Here is a 27,976-nt window from a genome sequence, read left to right on the forward strand (position 1 = left end):
CAACCTGATTTGACAGACGTTGTTGACAAATGTTCTTTTCACAACAAATAGCACGTTATTTTCTCTAGAAGTGCCGAAACCGTCGAAACTAAATTGTATACATAGGGTTCTATTTGAATAACATGGCTAATCGCAACTGGGGATTTTGTGATTTGTTTGTCAGCAAAAATTTTGAACCTGATAAATTACATCTTTTAGAAAAACTTGGTTTCAATACCATTGCTATCAATACACATGTTGAAGAACCTTCGGATGAGCCTAAAAAGAAGAAGAAGAAAGGAGAAACCAGGGATAAGAAGGACTACGTACCGCCGCCAGCAGATATTGTTAAAGATCCTAATTCAAAACTGAATATTTTACAGAGGGTAACTATTGAATTCTCTGACTCTAGTATATCGCACAAACTTAATCAATCTGAAAATCTTAAACAGTATGATATAATTGCTGTGTTACCTAAGACTTTACAAGCTTTCCAGTATGCTTGTGCCTCTATGGATATAGATATAATAACTTTTGAACCGGTATGTAGAATTCCTTTCAAAATAAGCCGAAAACTGTACACACAAGCAGTGGATAGGGGAATATTCTTCGAAATAATGTACTCACCAGCTATAAGAGACTCAACATGCAGAAAGAACATCATCAGTACTGCACACATATATCATGCAGTTGGAAAGTCAAGGAACATAGTAGTGACCAGTGGAGCTGAGAATTACATGCAAGTTAGAGATGTACATGATGTCATCAATTTGGGATTTCTACTGGGGCTCAACAGTAATGAGAGCCTCGAAGTTGTGAGGAACAATGCAAGACGACTTATCCTAAAAGCGGAGGCCAGGAAAAACGGTAAACATTATATACTTGTTGATTCAATAAATGATGACAGTAAAATGTCTGAAGATTAAACTGTTCACATTATTTATTTTTTTATAATCACAATATTTACAATAATTCCAATAAATACAGAATAACTATATTAACTCATCACAGATATTGTAGTGGAGACACATCTCATTAAAATACATAATACATCAAAATATACATTTACAGTTAATTATTCTCCATTTGAGTCACAGGCATAAAGTTTACAACTTATGGTCAATTTACATGGCTGCGGAATGTAATGGAAGCAACCTTTTTCAACAAAATCTGTGCACAACCATAATTAACATACAAATTAAAATAAAAGGAACCAAAAAAGGTTGCATGTGTTTTGGGCAATAGGGAGACATTCTCCTGTAGAATCCAGTGGAACAAACATGGAGTTGGTGGGATAAGTCACATCATTTAGGTGCCAACTGTTTACATTAACAGTTTGAGGGAATTCATGCACCTTCTCACGACATTAGGCGAAACTGACGCCTCCATTCCATTCTGCAGCGGTGTAAATTGAGCTTAGAGTTTTATTCTTATAAAAAAGTAAAAATTGATCATTTTGTGTTTGATTGCAAATAGATTTTTTATGAAGAACTTTTAACTTATTGTCATCACAATTTTTCCTTATTACAATGTACAAAAGCAATTTCATTGCTGTGCTGGTATAATTGTGCAAGCTTGTGACAAGCCTTATCACATTCATCATGACACAAAATGCATTTTCAAACAATAACGAAATGGTCTGATTTTTCAAATGACACTTAATTTTTATTCACAGAATAAAATACAATTGATGTTTTATAGTATTTTTCAATGGAAGAAATATTGTCAATACCTCAAAATTATTTCTCCCATCTTAATTTAAAAAAATCAGACCACATGAATCATTCACATATTGCACATTCAGTAAGACAAGGACCCTATGGTCCTATGCTATATTCATATTTTTCTGGACATGTTAAGGTTTTTATAGATTTTGATAGGCACTTAGGCCCTAGGTACAATATGATATTTTCTGAGTTTTTTCACACTGGCTGTGTGATGGTAAGGCAAGTAATGGAATTAGCACTTCATGGGTATAGCAGTATGCAGCGCAATTCATAACTTAAGTTGTTACCCTAGACTTTGGTTTATTTCAAACATAGACATTTTAAAGATATTCTTTTTCATTATTTCCCCATGTAATCATGTACCACTGTCTATTGTCTCACTTTGTCTTGGCATCTTCAGCAGTGTCAGTGTCAACATTTTCAACCTCAGGAGCTGGGCTTCTCTCTACGGATGCTCTTGTTGCATTTAATGCAGGCTTTGTAATTACTTTGGGCTTTGTTTCCTCTGGGAAAGTGAAAACATCTGCAATCCACCTGAATCTAAATCAAAGGAAGGTGTTTTAAAATGTGTTTTTGAAACAAACCTAATGAGACTGAATAAATACTTGTATTAATAAATGTAAAGCAGAAGCTATGTTGTACAAAAGCATGATATGTCAGCAACCAGGTGTAAGCAATGATATAGGTTAATAATAATGATATCTACTACTGGGGGAGGCATCACCACAACTTATAGGCAAAAATAAAAAGGACCACATCAATTTTTATTATGTATTGTTTCAAATGCAATCTCAACATTTGGTACAAGTTAATACAAAATGTATAAAATCCGCACACTAAATATAATAATTCTACTCACAAACAATCGAGATTCACACACAAGACTTACATAAGCGCCCTAATAATGCTTGTTCTAAGTACATTACAGAATAACATTACATATTTTAATCTTGTGGTGTGTTCTAGAATAATTTAATGATAAATTGTAGCACCACTGGCGTTATTTCGTCAACTATATACATTAACATTTATTTTAAACACACTAGATACATGTTGCTACATTATTATGTGATATAAACTCTCCTAAGGAAACTCAAGTTTGCGCTTTAGTAGTATGTAAATAATGATATCTGATGGAAAATTGAAATGGTTAGTTGTTCGAGAATATTAACAGTTAATATGCTGAAGCTCGTAAGAGATCCCCTGCAACAGAGATCTGATAGACTAGAATGGTGTATTGTATCTGATAGCCTCAACATGTCAACCATGAAATTAAAAATGATAGTTCATCACCATTATAGGGTTAATTGTGTGATGTAAAATTGAGCAACAAAAGCTTACATAAATCTATAGTTATTCTAAGGATAAAAACAGTCTTCAATGTCTTTTATAAATTTAAAATCACTGCGAAATATGAATGCACAGCGCAAATCAAAAGAAATTGAGACGATAAAATGTGGCTCTAAATATAACAGAGTACAATAATACATTATAACTTCATGGCAATAATCTTACACAAATGTTAAAATTTAAATTATATTAAAATTAATTATTGTAATTCATCCAGTCACATTTAGTAATTATATAGACGTAACGAAATAAAATAAATAATCTCCTGTTCCTAATCATAACTTTAACAAATTCAGTCTCATTGGCAATAAAAAAATTCAAATTTATTCTAGCGAGTCTTTCCTCAAAAACTTTACAATATTACAATTTACAAATAGTAATTATGACACAATTTTCATATTATAAAATACTAAAATAGGAACCGAAACAAATAGAAGTTATTTTATTGGTAGAAAATAAATGCAATAATCTTACTAATAAAATCTACCATATTGGTAATGATTATTATAATAGTGTTGTTTTTACTATTTTTATTAATTTGTCATTTTCTCTAATGAACACTTATTATTAATACATGTATGCAATTAATTAATTATTTAAACAAATACCTATTAATTTAATTATTAATAATACCTATTGATTGTCATTTTATTTATTACATTACAAATTCTTGTGTGTTCGAGCATTCGAAACATTTGAAAGAGAAGACATTATTTCACAATACAACTCACATGTTCAAAATTTTTATTTGTGCAATTCAATATAAGTATAAACCAACAATACTATTTTCTGCGCTAGTTACGATAACATTAAGGACTAATGAACCAGATCTGTGAAGAATGTTACCAATTTCTTATCGCAAACTTATTTAATAAGACAGCCATATTGGTTGGGGCTGTGCGGAGCGCAGCGTGGGCTGGTGTCAAATGTATGAGAGCTTAGGGAGGGGGACGCTGGTTCAGTTGTTGAGGAAAGAGACGCAGTGCGCGACCGTGTTGACATTTTCCACCAACCTGTTGTACAGCTCACGCCTCACGCTCGCCGTGAACTTGCTGACCAGGCACAGCGTCACCGTGCCCGCGAATATGGCATTGTATAACAGAACCAGCTTGAAGTTCCCCAGCCATTCGATGCGCCCAAATTCACCCAGCAAATCAAAGTTCGTTATGCCTGGTGGAAACGAAACGAAACATTGTTATTGTCGGAAAAAAACGAGCGTGAATTCTTGTTTAGTAGTGTTACCAATTGGGATTTTGAATGCGAAATGTTGAGTAATAGGAACTTTGTAATCAAGACCAATATTTGAAAAAAGCTTATCGTCTGGACTGACCTACATCTTTCTATCACCTATTCCTCTCAACAATGATTAGTTTACGAGATAATAACAAAGAGACGCATAACTTAGAACAATAGCATTTTAATGTAGATGAAATTTGTCGTAAACATACCGAGCATCTTGACGAGCAGTGGATGTGCAGTGGAGTATGCGAGCAATAGCGTGCAGTGCGCGATGATGCGCGCGAGCGGCGTGCGTCGCGCGCGCGGCAGCAGGCGCAGCGCGCGCAGCGGCGTGCCCAGCCCCGTCAGCGAGGCCGCGTACAGGTACACGATCAGGAACGCCTCCAGCACCGCGCCCGCGCACCCCAGCTTCGACAGCGACGCTATGCCCAGCGTGAATTGCTGTAACGTCATTATTATTGCTACATTAGTCTTACATTCAAGATTCATTCTTAATTCTTATGCAATTTTCGATAACCACACGTGCCTAATTTATTCTAATTAAAGAATCGTAATATCATGCAATAAATGCAATGCAATAAATTGTAATTTCTGTAACATTAAGTAATGGTTTCTAACACAATAGTAGGCAATTACTTATTTACTTATATTAATTTTAGCCCCGATTTATATACACATAGGTCTTATATAAGTTATTCTAAAAGTATCTGCCACGGATTTAATGGGAGCTAGTGTTGTGTTCGGAGATTGCAATAGTGAAGAAATTCGCATCGCATCAGTTGCCATTAAACCATAAAATCTTGCACTCCACAAACCAAGCTAGAAATAATAATTATCCGTATTTTTCAATATTGGTCAGGGGCAGGGGCCATAGTCCCCATAGTTAACCGGTTAACTATTCCACAGCCACCCACACCCATATCCCTATCATTTCCTTTTACCATATCTCACAATAGTCCTGCATCAACCGGGGATTGTCCTTTGGTGTACTTCCATAGTGCATACAGGGATAATCGCCGGCTGATGTCCCATTACATTTAGATCAAAATTGTTCAACGGGCCTCTGCGAGTTGGCTTCGGCCCCTCGTACGCCTTCCAAAGGTCCGGGACCCTGTGGTCCCGAGATTATGTAAAGAACAGACATAATAATAATAATAAAACCATGTTGACGAGAGCCAGGAGGACACGAGGCGCACCCCCACCATCCCCGGACTCGTCGCTCAGCTCCGCCTCGCCGTCGCCGGAACCCAACCACGAACCGGTGACAGCAGTAGCGTCGAGCTCGAGCGACGAATATTTCTCCCCACCGACATCGCCGCCACCTGTACGTCGGCCGAGGAGAGGCCGGCCACCGACGGGCTTGGGAGCCAGGGGTCAACAGACCCCGGGACGGGTCCCCGCTGCCGGTGGTTGTGCGCGGCGCATGAAATGGACTCAAACAATAAATGAGAACGTCATGCGCGCGTACTACGGTGCTACGGAGGGAGGAACCAACCTCACTGCGTACCGTGAAAGGATGCTGTCGATGTTTCAGGTACTCGAGCCATCCGTCAACGTCTCGGCTCAACGACTCTCGGATCAGGTGCGGGTCATCCAACGCAATCGTAGATTGGACGAGGCTGCACTTGATCGGCTACGCTCAGAAGCACTGCGCAACCGTGTCGTCCCCGCCCCACCACAAGAGGTGGTACAAACACCTACAGCGTCACAAAATGTGACACCGACCACTCCTGCCGCTGGAGTGGAGGACGACAGGGTTGAACAAGTAAGTACTCAGTGCAATGAACGACTGAGGAGTGCTTTGGAGGATGCAATTCGTGAGTATAGATTTGCTCCTTTAAAACCAAAACTGCCACGTTTGCCCATGTGTGGAAGAAATAGGGCGCTGGTAAGCGCTCTGGATTCGCTACTTAAAACATATTTTGAAAGTAGCGAAAACCTCTATGATACACACTCGATTCTGTACTGTGGGGCGGTAGCAGCTTGTCGAGTAGCTAACGTCAGATTCTCGAATCTTGACGCAGCAGTCCGACCAAAACCAGCAGTACCAGCCTGGCAGTGCAGGATTGAGCGTCGTATCAGTGAGGCCAGGGTGCTTATCGGCAAACTATCCTGCTTCAGGGATGGCAATACTCGTCCTAGAGTGATGCGCTTTGTAAGACGTGCATTTGTGGGGACTGAAACCAGTCCTCATGAATACATGTCACGTGTTACAGAGCGCATCGATTTCCTGAAGCAGAAAATCTACGCATGGGCAAATCGTATCAGGCGGTACAAAAAACGAGTAGAGCGATATACTCAGAATCGCATGTTCCAAAGAGATCAGAGATGGGTATATAGAAATTGGGAACGATCCAACCAAGATGTGACTGATGGGCGGCGACCGGATGATGAAGCCACTAACACATTTTGGCGCAACATCTGGTCGGTGCCTGTCAGCCACACAGAGGATGACTGGATCTGTGATGTTGAGCGAAGGTGTGAAACTGTGCCAGAGATGGAGGAGGTGATAATCACCTCCTCTGATGTGAGCAGTGCAGCCTGTTCGGTCCCAAATTGGAAATCACCGGGGCCAGACGGGCTGCACAACTTCTGGCTCAAATGGTTCACCAGTTCACACGCTCGCTTAGCATCGCAATTCCAGGCAGCTTTAGAAGCTGGATCGTTGCCCCAATTTCTAACAACAGGCGTTACCCATCTGCTCCATAAATCAGGTAGTTCCACTGAACCCAAAAATTATAGACCAATAACATGTTTACCAACGGTCTATAAACTTCTTACATCTATTTTGAGAACAAAAATAACAAAACATATTGAAAAACATTCCATTATGTCTGTATCTCAAAATGGATGTAGGAAGGGGTCTCGTGGAACTAAGGAGCTACTCCTCATTGATATGGTTGTAAGCCAACAGGTTCGTCGGTCCCGAAAGAATTTGTCTACATGCTGGATAGATTATAAAAAGGCATATGACTCTGTGCCACATACATGGCTCATGAGGGTGCTGGAGTTGTATAAGATAGATGCAACTCTACGCGCCTTCTTGCAGTCATGTATGAGGCAATGGAGTACTGTGCTTTGCTATCCGGGATGTAGACAAATCCAAGGGAGTGAAGAACCTGTAAGGATAGTGCGAGGAATATTCCAGGGTGACAGTCTGAGCCCACTATGGTTCTGCTTGGCCTTGAATCCTCTCAGTACTTTATTGGAGGCTTCAGGGCTAGGCTATCCTTTGCGGAGAAGGGGTCTAGTCATATCCCACTTGCTTTACATGGATGACCTCAAGTTGTTTGCTCCAAATAACAAACAACTGATGGAATTACTGAAAATAACTGAAAAATTTAGTAGTTCCATCAGAATGGAATTTGGAGTAGATAAATGTGCTGTCATGCATGTGAAGCGAGGAGGGATTGTGGAATCTGAGGGTCTAGAACTCTCAGATCTCACAAAACTAAGAGCGCTCTCCGCAAATGATACTTACAAGTACCTGGGTATGTCAGAGGGATTAGGCATTAATGGACCGGACATGAAGCAATCGTTACGGGAACGCTTCTTTGGCCGCCTGAATAAAGTGCTGAAAAGTTCATTATCAGGCGGAAACAAGGTGCGAGCCTATAACGGTTGGGTCATGCCGGTTCTGATGTATTCTTTTGGTATACTCAAGTGGACTCAGACTGAACTTGACACCCTGGATAGGCGAGTCCGAACACTGCTGACTGCAAATCGTATGCATCACCCTCGTTCATCGATCATGAGGTTGTACATCCCGCGGAAATGTGGGGGTCGAGGCTTATTAAATGCTAAGACCCTTCATAACCGTGAGGTGTGCAACCTCAGGGAATATTTCCTGAAAGTAAACGAGGGTATGCATCGAGAAGTAGCAGCAGTGGACAATGGATTCACTCCACTATCTTTAGCAAAAGAGAACTGGCGCAAACCTGTGGTACTAAGCGTCAATGACCGCAAGGAGGTATGGCATAGCAAGGAGCTCCACGGACGCTTCTTCCGGGCCCTTCATGGACCCAGTGTAGATTTTCTAGCGTCTGTATCTTGGCTACGATTCAGTAATCTCTTTGGAGAAACTGAAGGATTTGTCTGTGCAATTATGGACGAAGTTATCCTTACGAATAACTACCGGAAATATATTATTAAGGATGGGACCGTTGACATATGTCGGGCATGTCATAGTCCTGGTGAATCCATAAGACATATAATTTCTGGTTGTGGTCGTTTGGCTAATGGTGAATATTTGCATAGACATAATCAGGTGGCCAAGATTATTCACCAGCAACTTGCTTTGCAGTACCAACTTGTTGAGTTTGAGGTTCCATACTACAAGTATGTGCCCGATCCAGTTCTCGAAAACGGCCATATCACGTTGTACTGGGATCGATCTATCATCACTGACAGGACTATTGTAGCCAATAAACCTGATATAGTGGTGATAGACCGACAAGCGCGCCGCACGATGATAATCGATATCACCATCCCTCATGACGAGAACCTCGTGAAAGCTGAAAAAGATAAACAAATAAAATATCTTGACTTGGCTCACGAGGTTGTCGACATGTGGAATGTGGATTCGGCTATCGTTGTGCCGATAGTCGTGTCGGCCAATGGATTAATTCCCAACAGCCTCGACAACCACCTTAGGAGGCTGGGGTGGGCGGATGGATCAAGGGCCTGATGCAGAAGGCAGTACTCCTCGAAACGGCACGTATTGTGAGGAGGTTTCTGTCTCTGGAGCCCTAACCACCGGTGGCTTGGACCATGCTCCCGCTACTGGTCGGCTCCTATTTTTATATTTTTAAATATTATTTTATTTTATATGTGTAGTATTTAAAAATGTAAATCTAGAGAATGTTAAACAAATAAACGAAAAATAATAATAAACTTTATTGTACACCTCTTACAATTCAGACAAATAAATATAAGTAGCGCTAAGTGGATGGTAGGGTACAAAGGCGGCCTTATCGCTTACAGCGATCTCTTCCAGGCAACCTTTGGGTGGACGGAGATGGTGAATGTTAGTGGAGGTGGTTCTAAGTGTACTTACATATAAATGAATATACAATTACATACATACACAAATACATACATATACATACATACATACCTACATACATACATACATACATACATACATACATACATACATATATACACAAGAAATAATAGTTATGTTACAAATGACAAGAAAATGTGATAGCAGAAAGAAAACGACTGCAAGGAAACAATGACGCTGTGTTACAGCTTTGAAAGATAGTGATCCTTCACGAGCACCTTGAAAGTAGCGAGCGACTGTGCCTGCCTTACCAAAAGCGGTAGCGCATTCCACAGCCGCACGGCTCGAACCGTAAAAGATTGGTCAAAGGCTCTGCTTTCATGTTGAGGCATCTCAAGCTTGAGTCTCTCCGATGACCGTACTGGTCTAGAATGTGTGTCATGACAGAACCTGAAACGTTCCTTGAGGTAATGGGGGGTAGCAGGATTAAACAGTATATTGTATAGAAGAGATAAGATATGAGTATTCCGGCGAAGGCGGATCGGCAGCCACTTGAGTTTTGCACGATATTCGGAAACGTGGTCATATTTGCGTAATCCAAATATAAACCTTATACTAAAGTTTTGGAGTCGCTCAAGTTTATCTAACTGCGCTTCGGTAAGATCCGGATAGCTGACGTCGGCATAATCGAGAATGGGAAGGAGAAGTGATTGAGCTAGCGCAATTTTAGTAGCAGTTGGAAGAAAGTTACGAAGTCTGCACAAAGACTTCGCAGATGCAAACATTCTTCGACTGACTTGTCCTAGCTGAGGTCCCCAGGAGAAGTCTCGGTCCAAAACAATACCCAAGTCTTTTACAGTATCACTGTATGGTATTGTAGAAATTATAAAGATAAGGTAAAAATATACTGACCCGTGTACTAAGTGGCAAAGCCTTGATACCGATGAGCAGTTCGAGCGTGTTTTGCAGCACCATGAGGACGGTGATGGTGGTGAGCGCTAGCAGTAACAGCATCGCCAGTGGGTACACCACGTTGCGCTGGAGGGACGATGTCTTGCGTTGACCCTCTACTTCCTGGACAAACAAAACTTTCACATTAAAACACAATATTGTGAAGAAAATTATTTCAATTACAACAAAAACAATCTTCGTAACTGTTTGACGAGGAACTCGACTAGTTAATTTAGTATGTCTCACGAAAGTTATTAAAAAAAAGGTAATTTAAAAAACCAAAAAACCCGACTGCGTTTCTTTATAATATGAAAATGAAAAATACCTAAAACAAGAAAGTCATCGTAAAATTGAAGCAGTCGGGACCCATTCTAAATATGAAGACTTAGTGAGGGCACAGACACTGCTGGCTTTCATACTACATACATACTTTCGAAAATCATAACCCTCCTTCTGGCGCAGTCGGGTAAAAAAACAGTATTTTTCAAGACGAAGACACGTGAATATAAGCGTATGTACATTATTACAGTATAGCTATAAAGAAAGTCTGACTAATTTAATTAATAATGTAAGCATAATACATTCACAAATAATATAATGTCTTTCTATAGTCTATACCTATATGTATGTATGTCACATCTATCAGACTGAGATAAAGGAGCGCCAAATGTACTGATCCTATCTACTTATTCATCATTGTTTTCATACATAGGCAATAGTCTTAGTCATCCCGTTCGGTTATGGATTCTTGTCTAAATTAACATAGATACGATGTCGCCTACTTGGCAGACATCTTATATTCTTTTTGGACGTCTATCGATATTGTATCACGGACTTTCTACGTCCTTTCATTTAAGTCCTTTCTACGAAACATACAATTAAGCTTTCTGTTTTTACTAGAATATCAGTCTATTATTAGAAAAATATTTTCAGTTTAAAAATCGCTATGGAATACAAATATCACTAAAAGGTCCTACGCAATGGAAAATTTAACACAAGAATTTGACTTCTCTGTAAGAAATAAATGAATTTCGGTAATAAATCATTTACACATTGAGTGCCAATGTCTTCAAAATATGTAAAAGAATAATTTTCAATACAATACAATAGAATAAACAAGTGACCTATGTGCATCTGAAAAACTTGTTTTGTTACTAACTGGATAAGTTATTATCACGCATTTTCAAAAGACAGAAAGACGATGACCTGTGAGGCAGGACAACCTTTGTCAAATCGATCGATCAATGAACCGCTGCTGGTATACTGAGGATGGCAAGACGAACAATGGCCGGTAGTCGTAACTCGCGTCAATTTATAATTAACCATTAAAAATTTATTACCTGTCAGAAATAACAGAATCGATAATTTGGATATTGCCAGACATTTTTTTTTTATTTTATCGAAATACTAACAGATTGCTTAGAAACGCAATTATTGTTATGTACTTAAATTTTGACTTTCCTTCGCTGCTTTTGCGCTATTCGGAATTTCATACCGAAAAATCTAAAAACTTAAATCTAATAAGTAGTAATTTACTATTACTTACTATATTAAAATTAATGCTTATCTAAAATGCACGCATGGATAAATGTGTATGTGAACTCTGTAAACGTACCCACGACAGAGGAGAAAATCCTAGCGTGGGGTACTGTTCAGAAAAATAAAAAAACCTCACACAATTCGCATCACGCACAAGAGGGTTTATATCCTCAAAGGTACATCTCTCTTCCATTGAAATCCTTATCCTTTTATTCCTAAAATTGAAATATCTTACAAATCTTCTTACCTTCCTCATAGACACGACTCGGTGCAGCCTCTCATTCAGTCCTGCCTGGAGAGCGCCATTCCTCAAACGAAGCAAGGGTGTCTCCTTGCCCCGTTTCACGGCAGCTCGCTGGCTGTCCTTTGATATTGACACATCAGCATCCAGTGGCGCAGATATGTCGCCGCGGTCAGGGTACATGGGCTCGGGGGATATGTAGCCCACTCCTGGAGAAATATAATGAGTATTCGATAAATAATACATTTTTTATATTAAAATCCGGCAAACGAACAGACAGATCACCTAATGGTAAGCAATCGCCGCCGCCCATGGACACCCGAAAAACCAGAGGCGTTATAAGTGCGTTGCCAGCCTTTTGGCTGTTAGGAATTTAAGGGTTATTGGGGAATCGAAGATACGTAAAATTCGGGACGGGGGTAATTGGGCCTCCGGTAACCTAACTCACACAACGCAAGCTTTTATACATTATACATTTTACTGCCTGAAGTAGCTAATAACGGCACAACAATAGTGCAGTCACTTTTCCTTCTTATGATAAGAAACAATGAAATTAAATTAATGGAGCATCCGAGTCTACGTCGCAATTAAACTTCACACATCCTCATCCTCATAAAATAAGCTAGGACTTCTAGCAAACATAAACAAACGTATCTGTTTTGCATCTCTCCTCCGATTTGTTTAAAGATAACACGATACACAAACTATTAATCTTTAGAAAAAAAGAAGAAATCTTTGTGTTTGACGTTGTAAGGTGAACATTGATATAGACAAGTCTGTCGGTTCGTGTTTGCTTGCACTGGAGCTCGTTAACGCCGCGTTCATTAACCGATCCACGGCTGACACACTTCTTGATAACCTCTTTGCAAAATTAAAGAGTACCGAGTAGACAAACAATGTATGAACACTAAAAACGAATGTGACAATTTATTTAAGTTTGTTACTCGGTTAAAAAGGAAAAATAAAAATTATAATGGTTAAAAATGCAACTGTAATACGGCTGTACCTTCTGAATAATACCTGAATGATGTTTATGTAATAAAAGAGACTATAAACACGTAAAATGACCAAAGTAAAGTACGACCAATATGACGTATGTTCTTGAAAAACTAATGTACATTCATCCTTTATCATAAAAAAGTTAAAATTATATTCTGTAGCAAAAACGGCTGGGTATCGCTAACCTATAATAAAAGAAACAAATTAAATCAAAACGAGCTATGCTAAATTATTTTTTGTTTTATTGACGTGAAATCAATTATGTTGTAGTTGTTTTGTTTTAATATAATAATTCTGTGAACAACGTGATCAAGATACGTACAAAATTATTTTATTTTACAAGCAGGGCACATAATTATCTAGCTATCTAGCGGGTTTACCGGGGCTCCGGTTCGAAAAGCAATTATTATGTAAGAGTGGTTTTTAGTCAGTAAGAGTCTCAAAGCGGGAGAAGGAAATGGATGATTTTCCCCTTTAAAAATAGAATACCTTACTAAAATATGCGAAGTATATTTCTACAAACTACAAATCCAGCTGCATTAGATGAAAAAGCAAAAAAAAAACTATCAAAAGAAATGATTCCAAGTGTATTTTTAAAATCCCTAAATACTTAACGCCAATAATGTTAATATAAACAGAATAATGATCAGTAGCATACTTAAATTAACATAATAACATTAATAACCCATAAGTAAGTAACATAAACATAGCATTAAGTATTAGAAGATTAAAGACAAGCAGCATTCGTGTACAATGTTTGTAAATAAGACTTATTGTTGGATGGGTCACCGTGTTTCGTGGTCATATTACTATCGTTACGTAGTTAGGTTCATTTGTCATTGAATACATGATTACAACGTTTTTTGTGTATTTGAATAACTGTTATTTATTAGCGGCTTAGACCCGTTAGAAGAGGAAAGTTGCTTTTATAGTAACCAGGTTGAAGATTGGTAGAGACTAGAGACGCAAAGTCAGCATATTAAATTAAGTAAGTTCGTTAAGAAACTAAATACAACACTAACAGGATAAATCTTACAAGTAAAACACGCTCAGAGGAAAAAGTACAACCCTTAACTCAAGTAGGTATTATATTTGTTTTCTTTTTAACTAACTTCAAGAACACAGTCGAAAATGTAAAATAAATAGATTATATTGAACATTTATCTATTTTATTAGTCTCAACACTACACCCACGACACGTAACAGTCCTACAAGAAAATCTATTCTTTACGAGTGCCGCACAATTTAAAATCTCATTATCCAAAAATACGATTCTAAAATAAATGTAGATTTTACTAGATACGAAAATATTACTGCACCGATTTACGTGGTAGTTAGTGTCAAGTCTTGGCTCATTTAGTTGTAGTCTCGTAAAAATCAAAAGATGATGTCGGGCGATGGAATGTACAGTAATTGTACTACAGTTGATGAAACATTGCCGAGGCTCAATTAGGCGCACCCGAAACGTCTATCGTTTAGTGTACGATGTCACATGGCAAATATAAAACAAATTGATGAACTCATTACATAACATCCAGTGCGTGACGATCAGGTAAGATTTACTGCACAATGTCACAGTACAGTAAAATATTGATTAAACTTCAAAGTAAATGCAATCATGCTCAATGTTTTGCAATGGTATGTTAAGCTTATGCCGTAAACACCTACTATACACCTACTAGACAATCTACATACTTAGGTAGTTAGACTTGAATATTATGGAACGCAAACATTCACTCTAACGTGCCTACTAAACTAGGATAACCATTATAATAACTATTTCCTAAATTATAGAGCTGATGACCACATCGAATTCTATGTACATGAATGCTCATTGAAATACCCTCAAACAGTTGATATGCCTCGTAAGATAAAACAAACAATTGTTTAGGAAGCATTATCCATGTTAATAGAATCTTAATTAGCTGTATCGTATGAGCTAACTGCTAACACAATCTCATTATTATTGCGCCCGTACTCCATTCAAGGCGCTGTAATTATCTGTTCGTGCGAAATTCTTTTACGGGATATATTTGGATCTATATCAGTACCCTTAATACGAGTTTGCTTAACATAAAGTAATAGAAATGAGAGCGCGTTCGGCGCTTTGATTAGTTGGTTTATTCGAGCCGGCCAATCGGAGCACCGAACGCGCTCTCGTTTCGATAACTTTAAACGTAAAGCAAACTCATACTAAGGGTACAGTTAATGCGTAGTTGCGTAAGTACTTAGTCTATGTAGGACTGTGTATAAATACAGAATGATTTGGATCTTTATAATGATAATATTATAACTAGAATCAACCAAACAAATCTCTTAGCAGGTGGCTAGCTTGGCGCCTATACGAGTAACCTAGTACTAATCAGTGGTAAAGATCGGTAATAATCTCTAACTCTATTCCAAAAAGCACAAGCACTTTAATATATTATCCAAGAAACTCAGAAGTTAAGAATTTAATAAGAACAGAATAATATAGATAAATATGAAGCATACAATATAGATAAATGAGAACTTCAAAGCTCAACCGACGCCTAATTGGAAAGCATTGCGTGGCAAGGTGAGTAAATACAACACCCCTTAATGAATATGATACCTATTTACAAATACCATTAACTTAATTGAGTGAAACACATAGAAAAGGAAATCTAACGACATTATGCTGCGTTTAGCTTGAAACTATGATGTAGAAACTCAAGACACTATGACGCTTCGTTGCTACGGAAAGGTATTAGTTTAAACAAACAAATAATAAGGTAATTGTTACAAACAGATAATAGCAACAATGCAAACCCATAAAATGTCGCAACTATAAGTAATTTGTACCAACTCTGTACTGATTTCCGTTCCTAAACGTAGCATAATGATACGCAACGACAACGACCTTCAAACGAATCAATTGTGAAAAGAATTCGAGAAAACGAACAGCTAATTCGTAGTAGAAGCTCTTCAAACAAAAATATGTAGCTTCGTAAATAATTAGGTAAAAATAGTCAATGCTAATGTACACTACTACCTACTATTAGCATTTCCGCACGCGATTTTAAAACTAATGTTTTGAGGAAGGTCACCTCAGTTCGTGAGGTTAAGCCCGTCACATCGATGTAGGAAGAGAATACAGCATCATTACGCACACAGGTTAATGTATCTGTATCCTTGTATACGTACATATAGTATGTATGATTGTGTTTGTGAGTTTGGTTTTGGCTACTGCATTGTTTAGTTAACCTTCTATCTATCAGATAGCATAAATCATTGCGATTGCGATGTACTGTTAACTTTATTTACATTCGTGTTACGTTGCGGTACATAGGTACTAGGTACCGAAATGTTTTCATGCGTAGTTTAGTTTACCATTTAAATACATCGAAACTGTTTTACGACCTGAATAATTTTTCAGAAGTGTCTTGCATCTTTATTTTTGCTACAAGTTTATAATAAACCACAAATTGTATGAATAACCACTTATTCCAAACTAGTACCTTGGGTTGGCACAATACGTTTTCTCTCTTTCAAGTCCTTCTTATGTGTGTCATCCTAATACAAACTCCGAGTATCATATTCGTATCATGTCATTTCTTTGTTGTATAAAAACGTAGTATACTTACTTATAACTTTATCTATAAAACATATGTATAAAGTTGATCTAACAACATCTAGAAATAGCATAGAGTTCGAGGTCATTCAACTGATGCAGAACTTGTGTATAAAAAAACTCGTGCATTTGTTTACCTGTAGAGACAGCATTGTTGATGCGCCGCCTGATGGTGTCCTCTTCGAAAGAGTACACGTAGTACTCCTCGTTGAGATCCCTCAGGAACTGGGGCTTGACGAGCACCCCGCCCACCACGCCGAACAATCTCACGAAGCCGAGCGGAGTGAATACTGGAAACAATTATGTTTTGAGTGGAATGTCTATCGAATATGTTTTTTTTTTTTGGGACAAGCCCGCGTCATCCTTCCGTTTCGCTGCAACTCCTGTAAGCTAGGATCTACAGTAGACACAAACATGAAAACACCGGAACATCGAAGTCCAGCGCAGCCCAGTGACATGAATGACTGTCTTGGATGCCGCAACGAAATAAATCAGAAGATATTATTAGAGGAGAATAAAAAAATCTATCGAATATGTCGATTGATTAATTTAAGAGTATGTCTTGTATCATCTCCATTTTTAAAGCAACATGCCGTTCGATTAATTTGAATGAATAGTCTGACTATAGTTGTAGTTCTAATTTTATCGTCTCAATCGTCATTGGCAGGTCATCATTCATTGCGCTTGCGACTCAGAATCCTACACGTAGGTATACTAAACTGTGTCGCATTATTTCGTACGCACTACGCAGTCGCAATTCAAGAACAAATTAACCTGAATATAGTCAACCTACTGCTTAATTGAGTCTAATTATATTTTTGGGCCATAGCGCGCTATGCAGTCTAAATGTCACCGACATTTAAACTTTGCACATCACCTGCATTTAATGAGCTCCGTCATATTTCAAAACATTCTTTAAAGACAATAATTGAGTCACATAATGACTTCAAGGCGTCATGTTTTGAAGCTTCGCAGTTTGAATATACCTACAATAATGGACCTATCCTTTACCTACATTGTCTAGTATAGGTAAGTTTTAAAACATACATAAATGGATGAATGACCATTTAACTCTGATTTATGCGAAATTAGCCAAAATTACCAACCAATATCGCATCAAACAGTCGCATATAAATTACTTTGGTACTTAACGAGTCAGTTTTTGTTTGCAAATGTTATATTGGTCATACGCAAATACTTTTTAGAAGCAACACGCGGCACTCCGCAACCATTAACATTAAGGCAACAAAAAAAAAAACAAGGAAGCATATGTTCAGAGTACTACAGAGTACACAGAGTACACATGTTGATATATTTACCAGTCGGAAACATTTCTATTTTACCTTGACTTAAATATAGAATCGACTAGAACATAAAAACTCGGCCGCGACCGAGACCGTAAGTTACAAACGTAAGATTATCTGTACACTGACGTACATTAAACAGAATAATAAATATTGGTCATCAACATCATGCTGGATAAATATAAGTATAGACGACCTCAACAAATAACTTTTTACACAAGTCACTTGTCATTTATTTTCGTCTATGTTTAACCTGACAACGGTTGCTATGATAGCTGTTACGTCAATAGAGACAGTTTGTAAACAAGCTGATTGTAGACGTTTTTGTTAATTTGTTATTAAATATTAATCCACACGACAATGAGCATTCTCAACAATCCTGCTATAAGGGACAGAAAATCGATAGAATTGGATGAAGAGTTCAACAACTTTATGAAGAAAGTTGGCGAAGTGTCTAGTCTTGTGAAAGACATGGCTGGTGGGGACAAAGCCAAGGCAGAGGCAGCTAAGGCTCTTGCTGACCAGTACTTAGATGGGAAAGTTATACTTGACGACGACGTTAAACTGAAAGTAAAACAAAACCGCACTCTGATCAATCAGAAAGCGTTTCATAACCTCGGGAAGAAAGATGAGGTGAGCAGCTGACACTATTTCGGTACCCTGTTTAGAAGTTTCAAACGTAACCTGTTTACACCCTTCGTTATATAACAATAAAGCTTATTTCCCCAACTTAACTAGCGGTAGGGATACCGAGGGAACTACACAAAACAGGTTTACAAGTTGAAATATTAAGAAGTTATTTCAACGATCCTGTTTTGACGTCAAAGAACAATTTCTGTTTCACAATACCGAATATTTCCATTACTTGACTGGCGTCTCTTACCTAATTCCTATCATGGAATTAGGTGTAAATTGATATCGTTTAATTCCATTAGTCAATACCTGAGTAAAGTAGGTTATCAGAAACACACCTGGTATGTGTTCCATATAGCTAATGCGTGGACAATTACTATACTATTAGTGTTAAGCAGAATGCACATTATAGAAACTACGCAACAAAATATTATGTAAATATTTACATGTGTTAATTGCGAACGACAATAGAACAACAACAACATGCCAAAAGCGTTCACGTGGGTCTGTAATTAGGTCGTCAAAACTCTGAATAGATTTTGATGATGTAATATACAGACCCAGGTCTAAGTGGTCGAGTCTTAAGGTAAGCGTCCACAGGCCCGCATCGTACGCATCGCACGCGTCGTACGCATTCCTTATGACGTCATCAGTACGCATCGCATGTAGGCATTGCTGATGATGCGGTCCGTACGATGCGGATCAGTGGACGCAGTTGTATGAGTTTCTATACACAAGACAAACTAAAATCCGTTGCGTGCGGTGCGTGCGATGCGTACGATGCGGGCCTGTGGACGCGTACCTTAAGTAGGCGTAGAGTCTATGCTTGCATCTGCATTCAACGTCATGTAATGCACTTTCGTGGTAGACCTCTAGATGCGAGGTGCACGTACGGCATTATATTATCAGAGAAAGCAATTTGGCTCGCGTTTCTCTATAAATAAACATCCACCTCGTGTAGATACTGTTGTTCTTTTCTATTTGCAGTGCTGATAGAAATATTCATGTAATGTTTACATATATTACGATGAGCTTCGCTGTCTCTCCTACATGCATTATTGATCTCTAAATAACACGACGAGACTAGATTACTGAACCTAATGTATTCGTTATTTGTTTATTTTGCTAAGCACATACGAGGAAAAAAGTCTTTACTTTGTGATCTTGACTTTACTACGACGTGAACATTTTGTAGTTCTTATTCAAATAAATAAAGACTGTCATACGAAGTGTCCTAAGCATGTGTTAAAATACCGTTCGGGACAATTCGGTCAGTAGAACACATCGCACATGACAGCACTGTCAATAGATATACTCTATCAATTATTACGACTGCGTGAATAATTATCAGAAATTCAATGACAAATATTTACGAATTTAATATAATTATGAGTTATTGGACAACAAGGTCATTGTCCTTCAAATTAATCAACTAGATTCACATTGAAATTAATTTATAAGTACTTAGATAGTAAATAGGTATTTAGGCTATCTTTAATCTTTAGCCTCCTTACGTCTAGTTTTAATCACATTTGTGTAAGTAACAAAGCAGTTGAAGGACATTAAACAACAATAAAAGTAATAATTAATAAGTTATTCATATAAAATGTATGTACCATTTACATAGCCAGTAGTAGCTTGACTAATAACAAAATTAATTTATGATAAGCATTTAATATTACCTATCTCAGAATTGAAATGACTACCATTCCTTATAATTAAATATTTATTTTGTACATCTGCAGTTTCTGTGTTAGGACTTAGACACAGAGTATTTAATATTATGTCTTCAGTGAGGTCATGCATTTATCTACATGCCCATCTAAATGCACTCTACAGTGTTTTTGTAACAGACTGATAATCGTGTCCACAATTAATCAATTCGTTATCCAATCTACATACGTCGTTCAATGCTTTTATTTTAATTGCTTCTAGACAAATGTGGATTTTCCATATGTAATCAGTTGATGTACATACGCAAGTATCTATCTATGTTGATTAAAATGTATTTTTTATTATCACCAGGGTGAAATGGATAAAGAATCATGGATGGCCGAAGTGAGCAAGGATGCAGAAAAACGCTATCAAGATCGGAAGGTGCGACGCGAACGAGCTGATACGTTGAAGACCCAAGCCATCAAGGCATTCCGCCGCGAAGAATTCGACAGAGCCCTCTCCTGTTACAACAGAGCCATTGAACAAATCCGTGATGACCCCATGCTGTATTGTGATCGAGCACTCACTAAAATCAAACTCAGAAAATTCGACACGGTCAGTATACACTCGTACCTATCGAACGTAGACTTTTATTTTATAGGCAACCCTGTAATCACTATTTTAGATGAGGTTAAAGTTCATAAACGTGACACGTTTATTCTCAGTGCAGACAAGCGATCCACGCATCCTTTACCTACATTTTAATTATAGATTCAATAGCACCTCGTTGCTATACAGGCGTCTAATGGCATCGTTAAACGTAAATGGTCGTACACCGTTTTCGCTATTAACTTTTGCATTGAGATGTGACCAAAGCGGCCATTGTCCCAGATCCGCAAAGCAACAGAGTGATTATTGTATTTAAATAAACGTGTGGCGCGAAGATAAAATTGATATTATTTATGTTTCAAATGTAAACGAGACCGTTATCTAGAAATTAACAAAATATTATCTACATGGTTAACACAAGGGCCGGCTCTTTAAAAGATATAACATTTAGGCGATTATCGCATAGATAACTTCAGTAATTATTTATTTGGGAACTACGATACTGTTCTTTGCAGCAAAATACAGGAAAAATCTAGGCTTTTCTCGATTTTTTTGGCTATGGGAAAATTATGTTAGATTACATTTATATTGAAATTTCGTTTTTGCGTAGCCCATGTTCGTTTAGGCAGCGATACATGCATATATCCAAGTAAGTAAATAAGAGTTATTTGTATGAAGCATACAGAAATGGATTGTAATTTGTACCTGTATTCATTACACCGATGGAGTTTCTTCATTTTCAATACGCAATAACCAGAAACTTACATCAGACAAATTGAACAAACAAAAGGCTGTGGGTTATTATTTGCAGGCTAACATCATTTTATTTCGTAAGCTGTCTATGTGTATTTTTTACAAGAACTTTGAAGAGGAATAGGCAAAATTACATAAGTGCCAAAGTGTATATTGAAACTGCACTTGGCATAAATAGATAAAATTCCACTCTTGATAGGTTGCCAGCACATCGGCTTTCTACGGACACCAACCGATTATAATATACTGCGTATGAAATGCTTGCTATTACAGGTGTTCGGTGATTGCGACTTAGCACTGCGCCTCAATGAGAATAGCTTCAGAGCGCGCCTCTATCAAGCTAAAGCACACAAGGAGTTAGAAGAGTGGGACAAGTTGGCAGACTGCAGGAAAGAATTGGACACCATGTTTCCCCAGCACGCCGAATTGGTACGCGACTATCTGGACAAAGAAGAAAACTACGACGATACAGCAGAATCCGAATAAAATAGAATTTACATGTTTGTATGTCCCCAGAAAGAATTATTTATTTACTTTTAGGTTCCATATGTTTATTTACTATTTTTTGCTAAACATACGTGGCGGACGACACGATAAGACACGTCATCGCCACATTTATTGTTAATGTATTCACGTGTATCCTTAGTTAATAAAGTTTTATTGGTTCTAAAAGATTACAGCTGGTTTAAATGCCCGTTATCAGTGCAGTCATATCGATAAACTATAAATATACTACTGCTCTACTTTACACAGTAATCGATTAGAACGCTGAATAGAAGTCAATGGTCACATTATTATATAAGTTCTTCTTACTACGATACTTCATCATGAAATGTGCCTATTATAAGAACCTCAGTATGGGCATTACTGATACTATTGAAAAAGCATAAACGAGGTCTGAGTTCGATGCACGCTACCTTCACTAACGACTCGTAACGAAATAAACAGAATGTAATAATTAGAGGTCAATGTCTGCGGGCCACCACGTGACGTCATTTAACTTAAAGCTTCGATAGACCTTTGTGCAAACAAACAAATATTCATAGAATTCTTGATAATTCGCATGCAGAACATGCAACGTGCACATGCACCCGAGGAATGTAAGAGTAATATTATATACGTAGTCAAACAGTCACTTGATGATCATGTGTAGTTGCAGTTTGATAGAAAAGTTGCATGGAACCAGTCTGTGTATCAAGTTTTTACAATAAAGAAAGCAGTCAAGTTAACGACCGATCGACTGTAGCAGTGTTAACTGATAAGGGGTTTAAAGACATTGTCAATTATGAAATAAATGATAAGATACATGACAGAAATAATGTTAATAACTCACCTAGTAACATAAGAACTCCAACGAACGACACACAGGAATACAGGAAAGGTAGGTACGTCCACAAATCTGTGAGCAAACAATGGCAAAATGTTAATAATACCAATTTAACATACAATACATTTGACACGCATCATAGGTTCGACTTTGATGGCCAGGGCTTCGCAGCAGCTGACGTGTGACGGGCATAGCAATCAGGACATCACACATTTATCTGCAATTTGTGCATAGATGCAACGAATGAGCCGTTTAATCTATTCAAGCAGCCCAGTTAAGGAGGATGTGAAATCGGTGCAAAATCTTAGAAGCAGGCGTTATTTATGAGAGAACTCTTTGGCGGTTTCATTTTACGAGTTCGACTTACGGATAAGTGATAGTAAAATTATCATTTGAATTTCTATTTTTTTATTTATACTTCTTTTAATAAAACCAAATAAGATTTCAAAAATCTTGTTTCTTGAAAAGGGTCTATTTCTCAATGTGATTCAAGGTGATTCTATCCTCACCATTTGTATTAAAATAGCTTAATTTCAAAAAAATAGCTATTTATAGTTAAAAGAGAAGTTTCCAGAGGGATCGACAGTCGACACCGACACACATACATTGACATTGACTATGGCCGAATAATTACATACAGTGCGCTCGCTTTCTTCACACTCAATTGAACACAGCGGACACGTATATCATTTACCCTGATTGCACTATTTGTGAACCGTATGAAGTTACTGTACCATATACTTGAAATATCGTTGGAAGTCATAAAATATGTATTGCCTCGTACTTATGTATGTATATCCTGTCTAGCAGTAACCGGTCCACTACCGCTCCTCTGAACACTAATAGCTTTCGTCAAAAAATCTAATATTACACTAAAAGTTCGGTTTTTTGTTTCATTATTATAACAGGCAAGACAATTCCAGTGTATTAATAATACTAAAGAAAAACGATTGTGTTAGTTGATTGAATTGGAAGCCGTCGTACGCGTAAACATAAAATAATAGGTATTATGTATATTATTGGCTGGCTTGCGTATCTACATTACCGTTATTTGAATCGATAAAGCTATACATAATTAATGGAGTAATATATACATATATCTGATCCGGAGCTGCGGACTACCTAGCGGTTTTACCGGGGCTCCGGGTCGAAAAGCAGGAGAAGGAACGGGGTGGTTTTTAGTCAGTAAGAGTCTGACACTTCCTCTCGCCTTGCCCAAGGCGGGAGAAGTCATTGGATGATATTCCCCCTCAAAAAAAAAAAAAAAATATATATAATTATACATATATACTTACTAAGCAAAGCATCAATACTGGATCGGTCGCCTTCCAACCAGGCTGAGATGACGTAGGCCAGGCCCAGCATAGCAACACCAAGTAACGCGAGGACTATGAACGTCTCGTACACTCTGCCCCTCAGTCCCCTACACCCAGGAAAACCGGACGACTCCGAGAACAGATACGCGAAGGGCAGGAACACGAACATTGACAGATTGGAAAACAGGAAAACGTGGTTCCATAACCCTGAAACAATTTATACCATCAATAACTAAAACTAGCTTTCCGTTAGCAGTTTGACTAACGGTACTTAATAAATATTAAGGAATTAAAACATTAATCTCAAAAATCTAGTCGTAAAAACTGCATAAAAATCAGTTCCGTATATTTCTGTGTATGATGAACAGACGCGGCAAGGGGCCTGTTTTAAAATATTTATGTAAAGACGAAGTATCAATTTCGCTTGTAATCGCGGATACTTAACGTGACCATGCGTTATTCCCTGATGGGACAATGTATTGGGTAAATAATTGGGTTTTTCTATTTCAATATTTTAGTCATAGGCATAGGAAAATGGTTGGTTTTAACTCATAAACTTGCTTTCTATTACACTGGCTACTTCCGCGCGGTTTCACCCGCTCTGCTTGACTCCTATTGGTCATAGCGTGATGTTTTATAGCCTATAACCTTTCTCAATAAATGCACTTCCCAACACAAAACCAAATGTTCAAATCGGACCAGTAGTTCCGGAGATTAGCGCGTTCAAAAAAACAAACAAACTCTTCAGCTTTATAATATTAGTATAGATAGGATTGTTAAACTAACTGACGTAAACTGAGTGCATACTTGCACACAGCTAAGTTGAAATGTAGGTCAGCTCGTCAGAGACATTCATAAGAAAATCTCTAAAAGCGTGTCTGAAAAGCCTTTTGTATTAATAACAAGTGAAACTATTCATTTCTGCGGTTTCTCTTGGCTTAACAATATTGGTTTTTGAATTTTTATGACGTTTTTCAATTCATCAACGTATGTTAACGCCGACGTGCACACAATTACACGTAAAGCCCCCGTGTCGAGGTCTGTCACGATATCAATCATGCTCCCCTACTGCATACGGTACATACACTTCATTACGACATCGACATAGGTAGAGACAGAGGTCTCTCTACCTATTACATTAAATTCTATTTCTATATTTTAGTTTTAAACATTCAACGTATCTGTATAAAGTATACGATGATGCGACAATGATATCTTTAAATACATTAATGTATTTTTTCTAGACATACGCGTCTAAATGTCGGTGGATTGTTCGAAAAATAGACATTTCTATGTAAACATTGTCGAAAATTGTCGATTTCATTCAAATTGTTTTTGCAGATCTCTGCCCTATAACAATAATCTATTGTGAGGCATAACAAGGCAGGTTTAATATGAATGTATAATAAGAAATAACTATCAGGCCTTGAGTTCATTATGGAATTGTTATGATTCCATACACTTTTTTATTACATCAGATCACAGAATTTCTATTGTTTTAGACTTAGGATAATTATTTGTTTAGTTTTCAGTAATAATCAAACAACTTCTGTTTACTTAACTGGTGATAAAATCAACCAAGCATTGAATAGTATACCTTAAAGCCTTTGAAATTTTCCTTGTTTTACATAGAAACTTTGATTGTTTATTAAGATGTTTTTGGGTTAACACTTACCTTGAATGAGAGAGCTGTTGAGCCATTTGACATAATAACTGTTAGGGTATAGGATGAGTACTTCATTGCTGACTATAGATACAGGCAGTAAGAGAGCGGAGCCCAGTGACACGGCTAGTGCAAAGGTGCACAGCCAAAGACTGATTCTGTAAACTTTGACTTCATCTTCATCTCCAGTGAAATAGTCCTCACTGTCTCGACGTCGGAACTTTTCAATTAGCATAAATGACACAAGGTACAGTAATATGAATAGTAGAAGGAAAATCTGAAACAAAGAAATATATTTTTCTAAGTTTATACAAACTACAGGCCTGAGTAGAATATAGTCTTATTGAAAAGCATGTATCCTTCCACCATAAGCTTCAAAGATTTTGTCACTATAACTATATTATATTTTAATCTAATATGCTATGTCACCGGGAAAGACCAGCTGATGAATTAAACTTAAGTATAATCTTCTTTATAATTGTTTTATTGGGAGATTCCTCAAGAGTGAGTATGTAAAAACACTCAGGAGAGCATATAAAATATCTGAAACTTTCTAGCTGTTTCGTAGAATTAAAAATAAACAAACTAATGTCTTGAAATGCATTGTTATTTCATGCAGCTAGTATTGTATGTGCCAAATACTTTTTCATTTATGTTGGTATTTATTAAATAGATAGGGACATTAATGTCAGTCAAATAGCAGAACAGGTAGTATATAAACATTAATGGGGAAAAAAACAATTAGAAGCATTTTAGAAGTAGCATTTTCTAATTACCTATTATTCATATAAGTATAACTATTATAGTAATTTTTATGACAATGATATCTGTACTGGAAATGTGCTATTGTACAATTTTTATCATTCCATTCATGTTAGTTACTAGTAGAACAATTAAAACTGTAGTACATAAGTTCCTATCAGTTTAGTAATTTGCATAATTATCACTCTTACAGGCAATATATTTAGAATAGTTAGAAGGAAATTAGCAGCAGGTATCTATGAAAAAAATATCTTAACAGACTGGGAGATATGATATGTCTAGGCCCATGGGCACAACATTAGGCATTATACGGACATATTATATGTATAGAATCTTAATAGATACAATAAATTATCCAGTTTTGCAAATGCTTTTTTTTGCTTACTTCAAGCTACATCCAAAGTACAAACAAAGAAAAAAATATTGTTTCTTCACTTTCAGAAAGTTTTTGCAATATTCAACTTTAGTAGCAAGCAGTAAGTATTGTTTTCTAAACACTTTTCTATATTATATCAACAATATTATGAATATATTGTTAGAGGAATATTTGGCAACTTCTAATAGTGAATAATCTTTCGAGATATTTTTTTTACAGTTCATATTTGCCAAATAATGTTATCAAATAGTAGGGCTGACCTTGCTCCAGTAATGTTTGATAACAGTAGGATCTGTCATGGACATTAAAAACATACAGGTCATTTTTATTCTTGAAAATAGAGGGTTGTCTATGTTTAATGACCCAGGGTACCATTACGTGACCCAAATAAAGTTTATTCTGATTAGAGACCTTTGAAAAAAATTATAAAAATGCCTGTATCTTTTATTAGTCAAACATTTGCTACGAAACGGGATGAATAATAAAACTTGAATATATATTCACCAATTGAAACAAAGCTACGGCGAATATCGAAGAGCTAAGACAAGACAACATAATAGCCTTTGTTGCGGTACTTACAATTTGCTCCCTGACATTATTGTGGAATATCTGCTCGCGCAAGTCTGCCTCATCATCATCCATTGTACCGTTTTTGCAAACTTCTTATCTTTTGACAAATATTGGTGTTTCTTTGCTGAGCCTACCATTGAAATAGCACTTCATTTTCAAAAAACATTACATGTTATCAAGAATAATAAACAAAACACCGTCTTTTACACAACACTTTTAATTTTATATTCACCACACAACCGACACTGCAGACGAGATTAAACGAAGATGATTGTTATTGAAAATATTTTAAAGTAGCACGCAACGCAACGAAATTGTGAATGTAATAAAAACACGACTGATTTATAATGAGCGAATGACGGAAGAAAACTGACTTGACTGACAG

General features: G+C 37.2%; 3 protein-coding genes across 3 annotated transcripts; 2 read left to right on the forward strand and 1 right to left on the reverse strand.

Moving 5' to 3' along the window:
- Window positions 1-6: 6 nt before the first annotated feature.
- LOC118268496 (ribonuclease P protein subunit p30) lies at window positions 7-913 on the forward strand. Its single transcript, XM_035583017.2, has one exon. The coding sequence runs from the start codon at window positions 123-125 to the stop codon at window positions 903-905; it is 783 nt and encodes a 260-aa protein (XP_035438910.1). The 5' UTR covers window positions 7-122; the 3' UTR covers window positions 906-913.
- On the reverse strand, window positions 902-27,971 carry LOC118268495 (protein Lilipod). The gene is made up of 10 exons (XM_035583016.2): window positions 27,601-27,971; window positions 25,896-26,160; window positions 24,200-24,427; window positions 22,911-22,976; window positions 16,760-16,912; window positions 12,038-12,240; window positions 10,213-10,374; window positions 4,505-4,736; window positions 4,070-4,226; window positions 902-2,246 (listed from the first exon to the last, which is right to left on the reverse strand). The coding sequence occupies exons 1-10, from the start codon at window positions 27,661-27,663 to the stop codon at window positions 2,084-2,086; spliced, it is 1,692 nt and encodes a 563-aa protein (XP_035438909.2). The 5' UTR covers window positions 27,664-27,971; the 3' UTR covers window positions 902-2,083.
- Window positions 18,123-22,254, forward strand: LOC118268497 (hsc70-interacting protein 1). Its single transcript, XM_035583018.2, has 3 exons — window positions 18,123-18,559; window positions 20,585-20,830; window positions 21,851-22,254. The coding sequence occupies exons 1-3, from the start codon at window positions 18,287-18,289 to the stop codon at window positions 22,061-22,063; spliced, it is 732 nt and encodes a 243-aa protein (XP_035438911.1). The 5' UTR covers window positions 18,123-18,286; the 3' UTR covers window positions 22,064-22,254.
- Window positions 27,972-27,976: the final 5 nt, after the last annotated feature.

This window comes from Spodoptera frugiperda, chromosome 29 (genome assembly GCF_023101765.2).
Source record: "Spodoptera frugiperda isolate SF20-4 chromosome 29, AGI-APGP_CSIRO_Sfru_2.0, whole genome shotgun sequence".
NCBI lineage: Eukaryota > Metazoa > Arthropoda > Insecta > Lepidoptera > Noctuidae > Spodoptera > Spodoptera frugiperda.